This window comes from Ranitomeya variabilis, chromosome 5 (genome assembly GCF_051348905.1).
Source record: "Ranitomeya variabilis isolate aRanVar5 chromosome 5, aRanVar5.hap1, whole genome shotgun sequence".
Classification (NCBI taxonomy): Eukaryota; Metazoa; Chordata; class Amphibia; order Anura; family Dendrobatidae; genus Ranitomeya; species Ranitomeya variabilis.
In genome coordinates, this window is record NC_135236.1 from 270368596 (window position 1) to 270387513 (window position 18918).

Sequence of the window (18918 nt, forward strand, 5' to 3'; positions counted from 1 at the left end):
CTCCCCATTAGTCCTGGCCATTGCGTTGTATAGGGATGTGCCCTCCTCCCCATTAGTCCTGGCCATTGCCTTCTATAGGGATGTGCCCTCCTCTCCATTACTCCTGGCCATTGCTTTGTATAGGGATGTGCCCTCCTCCCCATTAGTCCTGGCCATTGTCTTGTTAGGGATGTGCCCTCCTCCCCATTACTCCTGGCCATTGCCTTGTTAGGGATGTGCCCTCCTCCCCCTTGGTCCTGGCCATTGCCTTGTATAGGGATGGTGGGTGCTGTGACCACCCCAGTAATGATCCCAGCAGTGGTCACTGTTACCCCAGGGTGCAGAGCCCCCTATGCTGTAGCACTGGCCGGCCTCCCAGCAGCTGGCTCTGGGCTTATGTTATATGCCGGGTTATTGTTAATCTATGCAGCAAAAATCCCAGAGCAGGGGATTAGGTGTTTTCCTAGGCTGTGAGCTGTGAGGTGACGTCAGTGCCGCTCAACCCTGTGCCCGTTGTTCCCGCTGCCGGGAGCGTGTGGCGCAGATATCCCCGGGGCAGCCTGTGTACGGCTCGTGGAGCTGCGCATGCTCGGACAGCAGGTTCAGCACCACAGGGCGGCGGACAGCTCCTCTCCATCACTGGGCGCTCCTCCATCCATCCTCCTCCTTCCCTGCCTCCCCTCCCCCACTCTGTGCATTGGTTACCAGCTTGTGCAGTCTCTCCTGGATGTGACTGCATCGAACCGCAGCGGAGCCATCGCGATCTGAGAGGCGAAGAGACGGCGGCCATCCTCCGGAGCAGAGCGTGCTGGGCGGCGGGAGAGAGGAGGGAGATGGCGCCTCTGCTGTGACTCCTCCGCAGAGCTGTCGCTGGGCGCTGCCCCGCTCGTCCTCCTCAGGCCTCTGCCGCCCGCCGGGCTCTCCTCGTCCCCAGGGTGTGTCAGTGTACGAGCCGCGCTCACCCCAGCTCCTCTCGGGCTGAAGATGGCGGATCGGGCTGAGATGTTTTCTCTCTCCACCTTCCACTCCCTCTCCCCCCCGGGCTGCAGGTGAGAGCCGGCTTCTGGCATGGCGTAGTGTGGGGGCATCGGTCTGCTGGGGGGCTGGCCATGGACCAGTGGCTGCATCCCGTGACATGGCTGCCCTCCATGGTACAGTGACTGCACGGGGACTCGGGCCAGACATTGTAGACACTGGCACCTAAACAACCAGGGCCCCGGGCACACAGTCAGGGGCAGAGCTGGGGAAAGCCTGTGTGACCCTGCACATGTGCCCAGGGCAGGGGGTCCCTGGTGCCGGGGTCCTGCGCTCCCACATAGCATCTATCCATTATCTATCTATCTATCTATCTATCTATCTATCTATCTATCTATCTATCCTATATCTATCCTCTATCTACATGACATAAATATATACTGTGTGTATAGTGTATTTGTCCTTTTGCTGAGAACGCGGTAAATCTTAGGCCGGTTTCACACGTCAGTGATTCCGGTACGTGAGGTGACAGTTTCCTCACGTACCGGAGACACTGACACACGTAGACCCATAAAAATCAATGCATCAGTTCAGATGTCATTGATTTTTTGCGGACCGTGTCTCCGTGTGCCAAACACGGAGACATGTCAGTGTTCGTGGGAGCGCACGTTTTACACGGACCCAATAGAGTCAATGGGTCCGCGTAAAACACGGACCTCACACGGACATTCTCCGTCTGGGGTCCGTGTGCGTGCAGGAGACAGCGCTACAGTAAGCGCTGTCCCCCCCACATGGTGCTGAAGCCGGTATTCATATCTTCCCTGTAGCAGCGTTTGCTATAGAGAAAATATGAAGAATAGTGTTAAAAATAAAGATCCATGTGTCCGGCGCCCCCCCACCCCCTGTGCGCCCCCCCACCCCCTGTGCGCCCCCCCGCTGGTCAGAAAATACTTACCCGCTCCCTCGCTCCTTCCTGGTCTGGCCGCGCCTCCTACTGTATGCGGTCACGTGGGGCCGATCATTTACAATCATGAATAGTCGGCTCCGCCCCTATGGGAGGTGGAGCCACATATTCATGACTGTAAATGATCGGCCCCACGTGACTGCATGCAGGAGAAGCCGCGGCCAGACCAGGAAGCAGCGAGGGAGCGGGTAAGTATTTTCTGACCAGCGGGGGGGCGCACAGGGGGTGGGGGGGCACCGGACACATAGATCTTTATTTTAAACACTATTCTTCATATTTTCTCTACAGCAAACGTTGCTGCAGGGAAGATATGAATCGCAGCTTCAGCACCATGCAGAGTGGGAACCACACGCTCCGTGTGGTACCCACTCGCCATACGGGCGGCACACGTGTGCCGCACGTATGGCCTCCGTGAGTTCCCAGGCACACGGACACGGATAACTCCGGTACCGATTTATTCCGGTACCGGAATTATCTGGACGTGTGGGACAGCCCTAAGTAATGTCTGCCTGTTGGCCAGTAACCAGTTCAGGGCCATGGCTGCTGCAGTTATCTGCCCAATGCGCTGGGCCTGGACCACACATAGCAGACAGTCCGTGCTTCCATGTGCCGACACTGACGTCACCACGCTCTGATTAGTCGCATATTTCAGTATAAAGCTGTTCTTGAGCTGTAAGGCGCTAATATCTCCACAGAAAAGTTACTGATTCAGCTAAAAACTTTCATCTTTATTTCTTATTTGATAAGTTGAGTCATACATTTTAATGTTGGACTTTTATTAAAGTTTCGGTATGTTTTGAACTTATTTTAAAATGTTTTATGTTAGCTATCAAGGCTGTGTGATCTGCCTGAACTTGGAATAAAGCGCTGCAGACTATGTTGGTGATGTAGAAATAAAATGTATTATTATTACCTTTAAAGGGAACCTGTCAGCAGGATTGGGCACAGTAACCTACAGACAGTGTCAGGTCGGCGCCGTTATACTGATTAATGATACGTTGGCTGATGAAATCTGTCTTGTGGTTGTTGTTTACTCTCTATTTTCAGTTTTGATGTAATGATACGCTCGCGTTCCGGGCGGCCTGTGGAGGTCTTCATGTGGTGCTCTGATCAGGTACTCATCTGTATGGCTTCTGACAGGTGACTGATCCCTCACTGACCTGCCCCCTATTCTGCATAATGAATATTATATATACATATTGAAAAAAAACAAAACAAAACCTGTCTGCAGGCCGGTGACAGCCGTGGCACCTGTTCTGCAGGTTAATCGCATGTGTGCTGTGTATATAATTAATATGTTTGAGGTTATCCTGATATATAACAAAAATCTATTTGAAAATGGCGTCCGCAGCACCTGCGCAGTAGCAGCTATCGGTGTGTGTAGAGATCCAATAGCTGCTACTGCGCATGTGTCGGCGGTGCCATCTTGGAGGAGGAAATGTTTTTCTTCTCTTCTCTAGCAAGATGGCACCTGCGCAATAGCGGCTGTTGGCAATTGCCGATAGCGGCTACTGCACAGGCGCCAGTGGCGCCATCTTGGAGGAGGATTTTTTTTTTCCCTCTAGTAAGATGGCTCCGCCGTCACATGTGCAGTAGCAGCTATCGGATCACCTCTATATACACCGATAGCTGCTCCTGCGCAGGCGCGGTGGATGTCATTTTCAAATGTTTTTTTTTTTTAAATAGGTGAACCTCAAACATATTAATTGTGTGCACAGTATATTTGCGATTATGCTGCAGCGCAGGTGCCATGGCTGTCACCTGCTGCTGAAGGGTTTTTGTTTTTTTCAATATATACTGTATATATAATATTCATTATATACGGGCATATCATTAACTCAAAATTAAAAAACAGGATTAAACAACAACCACAAGACAGATTTCTTCAGCCAAGGTATCATTATAATCAGTATAACGGCGCCGACCTGACACTGTATGTAGTTTACTGTGCACAATCCTGCTGACGGGTTCCCTTTAAAGCTACCCCGCCACCCCTTAATCTTCAGCTGTGTAAAATTATGTTAGTATGTATTAGCTTATAATTAATAATATCTAATAGCAATTGTTGTCTTCAATTTTTTCAATAATATGTTGGAACACCTAAATCATAGTGGGTTTTGATACAGAGTAATTGTAATTTTAATTTATGTACGGTATTTATTTTTTCATAAATCTATAATAGTGGTATAAATAATCTTTAAGTTTATTAAAACAGTTGATGAAATTCTTAAACTATTTATTTTTATTCGGTTACAGTCAAATGGCTGTATAAATTGTATGGAGCACAGACTGGCTGGTGTGACAGCTACATAGAAATACAGTGGGGCAAAAAAGTATTTAGTCAGTCAGCAATAGTGCAAGTTCCACCACTTAAAAAGATGAGAGGCGTCTGTAATTTACATCATAGGTAAGACCTCAACTATGGGAGACAAACTGAGAAAAAAAAATCCAGAAAATCACATTGTCTGTTTTTTTATCATTTTATTTGCATATTATGGTGGAAAATAAGTATTTGGTCAGAAACAAACAATCAAGATTTCTGGCTCTCACAGACCTGTAACTTCTTCTTTAAGAGTCTCCTCTTTCCTCCACTCATTACCTGTAGTAATGGCACCTGTTTAAACTTGTTATCAGTATAAAAAGACACCTGTGCACACCCTCAAACAGTCTGACTCCAAACTCCACTATGGTGAAGACCAAAGAGCTGTCAAAGGACACCAGAAACAAAATTGTAGCCCTGCACCAGGCTGGGAAGACTGAATCTGCAATAGCCAACCAGCTTGGAGTGAAGAAATCAACAGTGGGAGCAATAATTAGAAAATGGAAGACATTCAAGACCACTGATAATCTCCCTCGATCTGGGGCTCCACGCAAAATCCCACCCCGTGGGGTCAGAATGATCACAAGAACGGTGAGCAAAAATCCCAGAACCACGCGGGGGGACCTAGTGAATGAACTGCAGAGAGCTGGGACCAATGTAACAAGGCCTACCATAAGTAACACACTACGCCACCATGGACTCAGATCCTGCAGTGCCAGACGTGTCCCACTGCTTAAGCCAGTACATGTCCGGGCCCGTCTGAAGTTTGCTAGAGAGCATTTGGATGATCCAGAGGAGTTTTGGGAGAATGTCCTATGGTCTGATGAAACCAAACTGGAACTGTTTGGTAGAAACACAACTTGTCGTGTTTGGAGGAAAAAGAATACTGAGTTGCATCCATCAAACACCATACCTACTGTAAAGCATGGTGGTGGAAACATCATGCTTTGGGGCTTTTTCTCTGCAAAGGGGCCAGGACGACTGATCCGGGTACATGAAAGAATGAATGGGGCCATGTATCGTGAGATTTTGAGTGCAAACCTCCTTCCATCAGCAAGGGCATTGAAGATGAAACGTGGCTGGGTCTTTCAACATGACAATGATCCAAAGCACGCCACCAGGGCAACGAAGGAGTGGCTTCGTAAGAAGCATTTCAAGGTCCTGGAGTGGCCTAGCCAGTCTCCAGATCTCAACCCTATAGAAAACCTTTGGAGGGAGTTGAAAGTCCGTGTTGCCAAGCGAAAAGCCAAAAACATCACTGCTCTAGAGGAGATCTGCATGGAGGAATGGGCCAACATACCAACAACAGTGTGTGGAAACCTTGTGAAGACTTACAGAAAACGTTTGACCTCTGTCATTGCCAACAAAGGATATATTACAAAGTATTGAGATGAAATTTTGTTTCTGACCAAATACTTATTTTCCACCATAATATGCAAATAAAATGATAAAAAAACAGACAATGTGATTTTCTGGATTTTTTTTTTCTCAGTTTGTCTCCCATAGTTGAGGTCTACCTATGATGTAAATTACAGACGCCTCTCATCTTTTTAAGTGGTGGAACTTGCACTATTGCTGACTGACTAAATACTTTTTTGCCCCACTGTATATGAAGCTGTCACAGTCCGGTCAGGAGAGCCGCTGGCTAGTCCGTGCACTGCGTTTCGATCTCTGGTCCGATTTATACCGTCATCTGACTGCACCCTTACTATGAACGATTTAAATCAACCCAAGAATTGACAAATAGTTTTAGAATTCACATAAGCAGATAAATGATGATCCCTTTTGTTATGTAACGTAATTGTTGTATAATACATCTGTATCTGGAAGGTACAACTGCCACTTGGACTATATTCACACATCCCGTGTCCATGCAATGTACTGGAAATTGGGGAAAAATTCCAAGTGCAGTGAACAAAAAAGTGCAACTCCGCAATCGTTTTTTTTTTTTTACCATTGTCATCAAATGCTAAAACTGACCTGCCATTATGATTCTCCAGGTCATTACGAGTTCGCAGACATATAGTATAGGTTCTTTTTTATCTAAGCGGTGAAACAAAAATCCAAAGTTTGGAAAGAAAATAAAAAATGGGTCCATTTTCCAAGACCTGTAGCGTATTCATTTTTCATGATCTGGGGCTGGGTGAGGGCTTATTTTTTTGCTGATGTTTTTATTGATACTATTTTGGGGTAGATACAATGTTTTAATCTTCTTTTATTGCCATGTTGCGGTGCCCAAAAAATAATTCTGGTGTTTTGATTTTTTTTGCTCATTATGCCATTTACCAATTAAAGCACTACTCCAGCATTTTTGTTATTGCAGTGCTGGAGTGGTGCTACTAATCTAAGGCCCCTGCCACTAGTCTGATACTTACCTGCCACCATCTTCACCTTCTTTTGCTGTTGCTATCTTTGGTTTTTGGCAGTTTGTGACTTACTAGATCACTCCAGTGTTTGCTGGGCGATCAGGAGGTCACAACTTAACCAGAGCGGAAAAAAGGGGAAGATAGCAGCAGGCAGAGGTGTATCTAGCCTTTCCAGCACCCGGGGCAAAGGATCAGTTTGGCGCCCCCCCCCCAAACCCTCCCCCATTTGAACCTTAACTCTATTGAAATTGTATGAAGAAGCCAAGGTACATTCTTGAATCTCCATAATGTTAAAATAGATACCAATAAAAGTAAAATTAATTGAGACATCAGTAGGTTAAGTGTTTTTGAATATCCATATTGAATCAGGAGCCCCATATAATCCTGCATAAAGGTTAATAATGGCCCCATAAGATGCTCCATAGACACATTTGCCCAATATAGTGCTGCAGAAACGTTGATTATGGCCCCATAAGATGCTCTATACAGACACTTACCCCATATAGTGCTGCACAGACATTATGACCCCATAAGATGCTCCATACTGACACTTGCCCCGTTATAGTGCTGCACAAATGTTATGGCCCCATAGATGCTCCATACAGACACTTGCCCCGTTATAGTGCTGCACAAAGGTTATGGCCCCCATATAGTGCTGCACAAACGTTATGGCCCCATATAGTGCTGCACAAACATTATGGCCCCATATAGTGCTGCACAAACATTTGGCCCCATATATTGCTGCACAAAGGTTATGGCCCCCATATAGTGCTGCACAAACGTTATGGCCCCATATAGTGCTGCACAAACATTATGGCCCCCATATAGTGCTGCACAAACATTATGGCTCCCATATAGTGCTGCACAAACATTATGGCCCCCATATAGTGCTGCACAAACATTATGGCCCCATATAGTGCTGCACAAAGTTTATGGCCCCCATATAGTGCTGCACAAACATTATGGCCCCCATATAATGCTGCACAAACATTATGGCCCCCATATAGTGCTGCACAAACATTATGGCCCCCATATAGTGCTGCACAAACATTATGGCCCCATATAGTGCTGCACAAACATTATGGCCCCCATATAGTGCTGCACAAACATTATGGCCCCCATATAGTGCTGCACAAACATTATGGCCCCCATATAGTGCTGCACAAACATTATGGCCCCCATATAGTGCTGCACAAACATTGTGGCCCCATATAGTGCTGCACAAACATTATGGCCCCCATATAGTGCTGCACAAACATTATGGCCCCCATATAGTGCAGCACAAACATTATGGCCTCCATATAGTGCTGCACAAACGTTATGGCCCCCATATAGTGCTGTACAAACGTTATGGCCCCCATATAGTGCTGCACAAACATTATGGCCTCCATATAGTGCTGCACAAACATTATGGCCCCATATAGTGCTGCACAAACATTTGGCCCCATATATTGCTGCACAAAGGTTATGGCCCCCATATAGTGCTGCACAAACGTTATGGCCCCATATAGTGCTGCACAAACATTATGGCCCCCATATAGTGCTGCACAAACATTATGGCTCCCATATAGTGCTGCACAAACATTATGGCCCCCATATAGTGCTGCACAAACATTATGGCCCCATATAGTGCTGCACAAAGTTTATGGCCCCCATATAGTGCTGCACAAACATTATGGCCCCCATATAATGCTGCACAAACATTATGGCCCCCATATAGTGCTGCACAAACATTATGGCCCCCATATAGTGCTGCACAAACATTATGGCCCCATATAGTGCTGCACAAACATTATGGCCCCCATATAGTGCTGCACAAATGTTATGGCCCCATAAGATGCCCCATACAGATATTTGTCCCATTTGCTGTTACTGTTATAAAAAAAAAAAAAAAAATCACATACTCACCTCTCCGTCGCTCAGGCCCCCGCACTTTCAATATTCACCTGACTTCGTTCCAGCCGCCGCTCTATCTTCCGCCTCCTCTGCACTGACGTTTAGGCAGAGGGCGCGCACTAACTACGTCATCGTGCCCTCTGACCTCAGCGTCACTGCAGAAGATGGACCGGCGGCTGGAACGAGGAGCAGGTGAATATCGCGCAGCGCTCCCCTCCCCGTATACTCACCTGCTCCTGGCGCGGTGCAGTCCCTGCTTCCCCGGCGCTGCTGCTTCTTCCTGCACTGAGCGGTCACCATTACTGCTCATTACAGTAATGAATATGCGGCTCCACCCCTATGGGAGGTGGAGCCGCATATTCATTACTGTAATGACGGTACCATGTGACCGCTCAGTACAGGAAGAAGCCGGGGAACCAGGGACCTGCAGGGACCGCGCCAGGAGTAGGTGAGTATAATAAGACAGCCCCCGCTCCCTGGACCTGCCAACCCCCTCCTTGGAGGCATCATCAGGCAGCCCGCTGGCTCCCCCCTGTCGGCTGCGCCCGGGGCACATGCCCCGGCTGCCCCCCCTGGATACGCCACTGGCAGCAGGCAACGGGGCAGGGACCTAGTTTAGTAGCACCACTCCAGTGCTGGTGAAAAAAACCCAATATGCTGGAGTGGTGCTAGTAGATAAATAAAAGTGCAGACAGTCAACCTGCTTCAGTTTTTTAAAACGGATGATGCAACACAGAGGCAAAGCAGATGACACAAAAAAAAATTGTTTTGCACTGATGTAAAAATAGACATGACATGGTTCTGTGAATCTCACCTTAGCCTATCACATAGGCTTCCCAAAAGTGGGAAGCTGTGATGTCATGTGAGAGGCCCTGTGGACTGATGAGACAAAAGGCTCATGCAGACGAGCGTAGAAATGGGACGTGTGCGATCAGATAGCGCACTGACCCATGTTATTCAATAGTGCTTTTCAGATGAACAATTCTCTTCTTTGTCCATCTATCCGTGAGAAAAATAATCACAGCATGCACTACTTTCCTCCGAGTTTCAGATGGGACTCAAGATGCAAATTGCCTCTTCATAGAGAGGAAGAGGACTTGAATTCTATAGCGCCACCTGTTGGAAGTAGCGATCCTACAAGTCACTATCGACCCTTTAGCGAGCCTTGCAATATGACTTAAGATAAAAGTTAAATCAGAATCTCAGTTTACAAACACAGTGTTTCGGGGTATTGCCCCTCGTCAGTGCAAAGTATGAGAACTGATTTGGCTAGGTGAGAGACTCTGGACTGAGGTCTATGGGTAACATTTCTCCTTGTGGAGAGTGACATGCGGGCTCTGCTTCTCCTTATCTTGGCATGCCAGAGCCACTATGTCTCTCTCTGCAAGGAGAAACGTTACCCCTTAGACCTGAGATGAGACTCACACATTCAAGTTTATGGGTCCATAAAAAACCCCAAAACATCTGAGTGCGATCTGATTTTTGCAGATACAATTCTATGTTAAACCTAGAAAGCTGTATATGAAAAAAACAGATACACGGATCAAAAAACAGTAAAGTTTTCACGATTGTTCTTACACTTGTCTGCAGCCAGCCTAAATGTGAGCTTTCGGCAGATAAAATGATAAATGTGATGTTTGTCAAATACTGCACAGCAATAGAAGCACACTTCTAACCATAAAACATAGCAATATAAGTGGTCTGCAGTAATTTTGCAGCAGGCCACATAAGACTTGTATAGATTGAGGGTAAAATACAAGGAACCGCTGGAGTAAAACATGCTGCAGTCTATAAGAAAACTGCAGCCTGAGAGACAAATTTGTTTACAACAACAACGAAATAATAAGGAAAAAATAAATAACAAGGTTTCCAGTGTTACATTCTTGTGAGCATTAGTAGTTGGGCAGGAAAACATCCCCTGGGGAGAGCTGGAACTGTCTTTCATGGGGAAAAAACCTGTAGGGTCATGTCTACCATGATGGCGGCACAAGTGCAGTAGCATCTATCGGTAAGAGATAGCTGCTTCTGCACATGCGCCGCCATTGGTAAGAGATAGATGCTACTGCGCAGGCGGTGCCACCGTCATTTTGCTGGAGGTAGCGCCTAATTTAATTTTTAAAATGGCTCATTTACTTATTAAAAAAATAGATTTTTCTGGAATAAGACATTGGATCATAGATATCAAGTTATCATTTTATTCACTTTCCTATCACCTGCATGTCCATGTAGACGACTTTGGAGGGTCAATCTACTGATAGATTCTCTTTAATACTGCATGCCCAAAGAATATTGTGTATCACTCATATCGCATTATGTGACTTTTTCAAAAATATTTCTTTTTTTTCTTTCTTTCAAGCCATCGAAAAATTGTGCCAATATAAAATCTGTGCAGTTTACATAGGAATATATTGGTTGCGCAAGACTAAGACGTCATTCACACATCCGTTTTTCACGTATATATTTTATCCTTTCTTTCTTCAATTTTTTTTGTTCACATGTTTTTTGTAGACTCATTAAATCTCTTTTAAGTTAATGGGTCAGTGAGTAAAACCACGCACAGTTTCAATCCATCTTATTTCCTAGTGTATCCATTTTTCACTATCTAAGGCCCCTTCCACACATCCGTGTTTCCAGTACGTGTGGTGACAGTTTTCACACATACTGGAGACTCGTACACACGTAGACCCATTCAAATGAATGGGTCTGTGCACATGTCAGTGTGTTTCCACAGACTGTGTGTCCGTTAGCAAAACATGCTGACATGTCCGTTTTTGCCGTCAGCACGGACGGTAAAACGTCCAGCACATGTGCACACGGAGAACACACTGTGATGTCCTCTGTGTGACACGGACGGCTGCAGGGTAGAAGCTCTACTATAAGCGCTGTAATCCAAGTCTGGGGGCTAAATAGTTTTCAACCAGGATGCTGGCAAGATGCGACCATCCCGGCTGAAAACCACTGATGAGTGAGCAGCAGGGAGTGCAGGATCATTCCCCAGCAGTGACATCATCACCGGCTTTTTCCCACGGTCCAGAGGTCACCTCAGTTCAGGCCGGTCGTGATGATGTCACCGCTGAAGAATGATGCTGCGCTCTCTGCAGCTCATTCACCAGTGTTTTTCAGCCGAGATGGTTGCATCTTGGCACCGTCCTGGTTGAAAACTAATTAGCCCCTAGACTTGGATTACAGCGTGGGACACGATGACGGACAGGTATGGTATATTGTTGGTTTATTATTTTATGTTTATTACAGGAGATCAAGGGCGTCGGGGAATTAGGTGTTGCAGTAAGTATGGTTTAATTTAGAACGTTAAGGGTATGTGCACACGATGCAGATTTAGTGCAGTATTGGTGCAGAACTGCAGCAGATTTTTCTGCTGCAGAAACGCTGCAGAACTGCACTGTGATTTACAGTACAATGTAAATCAATGTGAAAAAAGAAAAGCTGTGCACATGGTGCAGAAAAATCTGCGCAGTGCATGTCACTTCTTTTGTGCGTTTCTGCACCCCTCCATTAATAGAAATCTGCAGTGGTAAAATCTGCACAAAAACTGCACAAAAAACGCATAAAAAACGCATAAAAAAACGCACCTGCGGATTCTGCCAGGAGATGCAGATTTAGTGCAGAAAATTCTGCACCACATTTCCTACGTGTGCACATAGCCTAAAGGTGTCTGTGTAATTTTTTCAAATAAAAGACTTTATTCTGGTCGTGTCTTTAATTAACATTACAACTATAGGATTAGTAATGGAGAGGTGTCTTATAGATGCCTCTCCATTACTACGCCGTGGGCTTGATGTCACCTAAAAGGTGACATCAACCCCAGAAATATTACCCCACTTGCCACCGCTACAGAGCAAGTGGAAAGAGCCTGGCAAAGCACCAGAAAAGGTGCATCTAATAGATGCGCCTTTTCTGGACAGCTGCGGGCTGCTGTTTTTAGGGGCGGCCTATATCAATGGCCCCTTACCAGTCTGAAAATAGCAGCCCCCAGCTGTGAGCTTTAGCAAGGCTGGTTGTCAAAAATGGGTGGACCCCATGCCGTTTTTAAATTATTCAAATAATTAAAAAAAACGCTTGGTGACCCCTCTATTCTTGATAACCAACCTCGCAGAAGCTGAAAGCTGAGGGTTGCCGCCCCCAGCTGTAAGTTTTGTCTAGTTGGTTAATAAAATAGGGGGAACCCACGTCGGGTTTTTCATTGTTCGGAAATAAATGAATCGCAGCCGGCGGCTGTGGAATACCCTGATCATCCGCACCTACTGTCACTGTTATGAGCGGCAGCAGGTGTCAGATGATGGGGATAACCATCCCAAAAGCCCCCACCTGCTGTCATTCGGACTTTAATATAACGCTCATCATTCTCCTCTGCTCGCCGGCAGAGCTGGGGAGAATGATGAGAGCCGGCTTCAGCACCAGCCACCGTGGAACAGCGATTACTGTAGCGCTTCTTCCCCCGGCGGCTGTCTGTGTGGTACTGATGCAGCACACGGGTGGCACATGGTTGCCACACGTAGTACACACACGGACACGGATATTTCCAGTACTGGTTTTTCCGGTACTGGAAATATCAGGACGTGTGAAACCAGCCTAATAGGTAGGGTGCCAGAAGCTTGGAAACGTTTTTGTTTTTGCCAAGAAAAATAACTGATGGTAAGGCCGGTTTCACACGTCATTGTCTCTGGTACGTGTGGTGACAGTTTTCTCACGTACCGGAGACACTGGCACACGTACACCCGTTCAAATGAATAGGTCTATGCACATGTCAGCGTGTTTTCACGAACCGTGTGTCCGTGTGCAAAACTTGTTGACATGTCTGTTTTTGTGTGTCTGCACGGATCACACGGACCCATACAAGTCAATGGGTCCATGCAGAGGCGTAGCTAGGGTTTCAACTTAGGGGGGGCGAAACATCTGAGTGGGCCCCTAACCAGCTAACCCTGATTACAGCTATGGTTGCGCACTCTAGTTGTGAATATAGGGGAATCTCAGAATATGACCGCACTGTTATTGAAAATAAATCTATATACAAAAACGAACATTGACTTTACTGCCATATTGTGACCATATGCAACTTTGATGGTCACAATACTCTGAGTGCCCCTATAACAATAATGCTTAAGTGCCCACTTAACATTTAATAATGTCCCCTAAGTTCCCCCATGTACTGCTCCATTATACACAGTATGGTGAGCTTAAAGCTTCCCTATACACATTCTAAGGCCCCCACAGCTCCCCTATACACAGTATGATGATTCTATAACTCCCCTTTACACAGTATGATGTTCCCACTGCTCCCCTATAGATAATATGAGCCCAATGCTCCCCTATACACAGTATAATGCTGACAGAACTCCACTATAGAAAGTATAATGCCCCCCAGAGCTCCCCTATATACAGTGTAATGGGCCAACAGCTCCCATATGCACAATATGCCTTCACAGTTTCCTATACACAGTATGATGGGGCCGCAGCTGCCGTCAAACAGTATGATGTCCCCCACAGTTCCCCTGTACACAGTATGATGGACCCGCAGCTCCCTTATACACAGTATGATGAGCCCACAGCTCCCTTATACACAGTATGATGGGCCCGCAGCTCCCGTCAAACAGTATGATGGGCCCGCAGCTCCCCTGTACACAGTATGATGGGCCCACAGCTTCCTTATACACAGTATGATGGGCCCACAGCTCTTTTATACACAGTATCATGGGCCCACAGCTCCCTTATACACAGTATGATGGGCTCGCAGCTCCCTTATACACAGTATGATGGGCCCGCAGCTCCCGTATACAAAGTGTGATGGGCCCACAGCTCCCTTATACACAGTATGATGGACTCACAGCTCCCTGTAATGATTTGGATGTCCCGGTCATTTACTCATCCTCCGGCGTATTCACTATTTTGTGGCACTGCTGCAGTCCCACTGCTCAAACTTGTGAGCGCAGCTTCTGACTGGCCAGAAGTTAGAAGCTATGTCACAATCGCTCAATGTAAGACTATGAGGCTATGTGCACTTGTTGCGGATTTGTGCGGATTTACTGCGGATTTCCTGTGTTTTTCGTGCAGATTTCACCTGCGTTTTACTACCTGCAGAATCCTATACAGGAGCAGGTGTAAAACGCTGCGGAATCCGCAAATAGAATTGACATGCTGTGGAAAATACAACACAGCGTTTCCGCGTGGTATTTTCCGCACCATGTGCACTGCGGATTTGGTTTTCCATAGGTTTAAATGGTACAGTAAACCAGATGGAAAACTGCTACAGATCCGCAGTGGCCAATCGGCACCGTGTGCACATAGCCTGAGAGTGAGGAAGAGGCCAGAACGAGGCTCCCACAGACTCACACTGATTAGTGACCTCTGCGCTGCTCCATGAAACACTAGAGCCGCGGACAGGTCACAAACTGCAGGAGACGGAGCCGAGCGGAGACAAAAACAGATGAAGACGCCAGAAGGTGAGTATCAGACAGGGAACAGGGGACGGGGATTTCCAGCTCTGACCAGCAGTGAAATAAAAAATAATGCCGGAGTGGTGCTGTAAATGTGATGCAGCTCTTGGTTACTGTATGCGGGCTCCTTATACTAATACTCATAAAAGACCCAGGTGGTACGTATCAAAAGCCCCCATCTCCAGCCTCTCCAGACAGCAAATATTACATGATGGAGCACATATAATAACAAAACATTATAATATTCAGCCCCCAGTGACCTGTCCCCCCTCCCCCACCATCTCACATCCACCCCTCAGTGCCCTGTCCTACCTCACCCACCTTCAGCCCCCACAACACCCCCATGGTCTCACATTTACCCCCCAGTGCCCTGTCCCCCTCCCCCACTTCAGTATCCAATACCCCCATCGTCTCACATCCACCCCCTCAGTGCCCTGTCCCACCTCACCCACCTTCTGCCCTCACAACCCCCAAATGGTCTTACATTCACCCCCCAGTACCCTGTCTCCCCTCCCCCGCAATACCCCCATGGTCTCACATTCACCCCCCAGTACCCTGTTCCCCCTCACCCACTTTCAGCGCCCACAATACCCCAACGGTCTCACAGTGACATACCTGAATTTAATAAACCTAATAAGTTCCATCCCCACTTACTGATAAGGTTCGCAGGCAGGACCAGGAAGTAGTGAAATGCATGGTGGGCACTAGGACCCAGCGTGCCTGAGCCAATCCCAGCGTGCACAGAGTGAAGAAAACTGCAGCCAGGAAAAGCTTCATGATCAGGTCAGAGGGGCGAAACCATTCACTGCAGGAGGGAGGCTGCAGCCGGCCTCTGTGCTAGTAGCCAGCTTGCAGCTTGTCAGACCCTCGGCACAGAAGTGGCCCTGCCCTGGCTCCCGGTGGGCCCCTTCATGTGACAGGGCCCGGGGCGATGGCCCCCTCTGCCCCCCCAGTAGCTACGCTACTGGGTCCATGTAAACACGTACTGCACACGGATGCCGTCCGTGTGCCGTCCGTGTGCATTTTTAAAGTCGTAGGGTTAAAATTGAAACAAATTGTTTCAATACATGGACAGCGCACGGATGCCACGCAGATGTGACAAATGGACACACGGATATCTCCGGTACCATGTTTTCCGGTACCCGAAATATTAGGACGTGTGAAACCGGCCTAAGGGCTGTCCCACACGTCCAGATAATTCCGGTACCGGAATAAATCGGTACCGGAGTTATCCGTGTCCGTGTGCCTGGGAACTCACGGAGGCCATACGTGCGGCACACGTGTGCCGCCCGTATGGCGAGTGGGTACCACACGGAGCGTGTGGTACCCACTCTGCATGGTGCTGAAGCTGCGATTCATATCCTCTCTGCAGTAGCGTTTGCTGCAGAGAAAATATGAAGAATAGTGTTAAAAATAAAGATTTAGGTTTCCGCCGCCCCCCCACCCCCTGTGCGCCCCCCCGCTGGTCAGAAAATACTTACCCGGGTCCCCCGTCGGCTGTCGCTCCTTCCTGGTCTGGCCGCGGCTTCTAGTGCATGCGGTCACGTGGGCCCGATCATTTACAGTCATGAATATGTGGCTCCACCTCCCATAGGGGCGGAGCCGACTATTCATGATTGTAAATGATCGGCCCCACGTGACCGCATACAGTAGGAGGCGCGGCTAGACCAGGAAGGAGCGAGTAAGTATTTTCTGACCAGCGGGGGGGCGCACAGGGGGTGGGGGGGCGGCGGACACATGGATCTTTATTTTTAACACTATTCTTCATATTTTCTCTATAGCAAACGCTGCTACAGGGAAGATATGAATACCGGCTTCAGCACCATGTGGGGGGGACAGCGCTTACTGTAGCGCTGTCTCCTGCACGCACACGGACCCCAGACGGAGAATGTCCGTGTGAGGTCCGTGTTTTACGCGGACCCATTGACTCTATTGGGTCCGTGTAAAACGTGCGCTCCCACGAACACTGACATGTCTCCGTGTTTGGCACACGGAGACACGGTCCGCAAAAAATCAATGACATCTGAACTGATGCATTGATTTTTATGGGTCTACGTGTGTCAGTGTCTCCGGTACGTGAGGAAACTGTCACCTCACGTACCGGAGCCACTGACGTGTGAAACCGGCCTAAGACATACACATTGTACAAAGACAAGGATGAAAATCGAATTTAAAAAATCCTATCGTGGATTTTACTGCATAGCCCAGCCTAGCTGCATAACCGCATACAGCTGTATGTTCAGGGCTATGCGGTGCCATCCTGAGTGCAAGTTTCTGCGATTTAATGGTCCGGTTCTACATTTTTTAAGCCTGTCCAAAAACATAAAGGAGTACAAGTCCCATATAGATCAATATTATTCAAATGCAGTCAGATCATTGTTATTAATGGAGATGCTCAGCTTGTATTATCGATACAAGCAACAAAATAGATTCACAAAGAGAAAGCGCAACATTGTATCCTCTATAATTCCACATTGTATTGTTATTCTCTAATAACAAGTGATTTTACATTGATTCTAAGGCATATTGTACCTTGGGAGCTCATTCATAGCCTAAAATAGCAAAGATGGACAGCTCATAAATAATCACTATAATGTATCACTTTTATAGTCACATAATGCTGAGTGCACAGGCTGATTTCACTGGAGTGATGTTACATCTGCAGTTTTCTGATACGGGCGGCGGGTTTTAAATCACCACTAGTTATGGATTTGATTAGAAATCCATTATCCAAAAAGTTCTTAGAACCAGAGAGAGATGAAAGCAGTCTCATATGCTACAGCTGTTTAGGGCCATCCGCATAGATGCCTGCAGGATCACAAGAGCAACCACACTGCAATCTCTGCAAGCAGCACTAATACATATTTAAAGGGCAGGTTTATGTTTAGTTCACTGACAGGTATTGGTTTTTTTTTAATGTATCACACAATTGTTCTGCATTTAGCACTGTGTGTGGGAGTCAGTTATTACAGAGAAGAACATTTTTTTCCCTATATTTTCTGCTTCTGCTGTTAACAATGCTATGTCAAAGCTGCACTGGAGAAATAGTCCCATGCAATTATCCTGCTCAGAGGCGTAGCTAGGGTTTTGGTTCAGGGGGCGAAACTTCTGAGTGGGCCCCTAACCAGGTAACCTTGATTACAACTGGGTAAGGCACCCTAATAGTGGAGGAGAACCTCAGCAGATGACCTCACTGTTACTGAAGATAATCTCTATATAACGACAACATGGATATTGCCGTCATGTGGTCAGTGGTAGATACTAGTCCTACAGAACATATAAGAGATCACAGCACAGTTATAGATAGTGACTTATTGCTGACGTTCTTTCTGATGGAATCGTTCATTTTTCCTGTCTTTTCCATCTAGCCCAGACCGACATGACAACTTCTTCCAGTTACAACTCGTCTGCAGAGAATACAACAGACACATTTCTCTTCTCACATTCCAGCCATCACCATCTGTTCCCAACCTGCACAAACTCCTCATCCTGCTGATACCCCAATACTGAGCCACTGCTGCCGTATGTGTCCCTATTACCGCCCCTGATACCCCAATACTGAGCCGCTGCTGCCGTATGTGTCCCTATTACCGCCCCTGATACCCCAATACTGAGCCGCTGCTGCCGTATGTGTCCCTATTACTGCACCTGATACCCCAATACTGAGCCGCTGCTGCTGTATGTGTCCCTATTACTGCACCTGATACCCCAATACTGAGCCGCTGCTGCAATATGTGTCCCTATTACTGCACCTGATACCCCAATACTGAGCCGCTGCTGCTGTATGTGTCCCTATTACTGCACCTGATACCCCAATACTGAGCCGCTGCTGCCGTATGTGTCCCTATTACTGCACCTGATACCCCAATACTGAGCCGCTGCTGCCGTATGTGTCCCTATTACTGCACCTGATACCCCAATACTGAGCCGCTGCTGCAATATGTGTCCCTATTACTGCACCTGATA

At 47.2% G+C, this 18918-nt stretch overlaps 1 protein-coding gene across 1 annotated transcript in view; it reads left to right on the forward strand.

Moving 5' to 3' along the window:
- The first annotated feature begins 494 nt into the window (after positions 1 to 494).
- Positions 495 to 18918, forward strand: part of MAPK8IP2 (mitogen-activated protein kinase 8 interacting protein 2) — a 112116-nt gene continuing 93692 nt past the window's right edge. Inside the window, exon 1 of the mRNA XM_077264295.1 lies at positions 495 to 1028. Coding sequence (XP_077120410.1) covers positions 964 to 1028 — 65 coding nt within the window. The 5' untranslated portion in view covers positions 495 to 963. The remainder of the gene's footprint in view (positions 1029 to 18918) is intronic.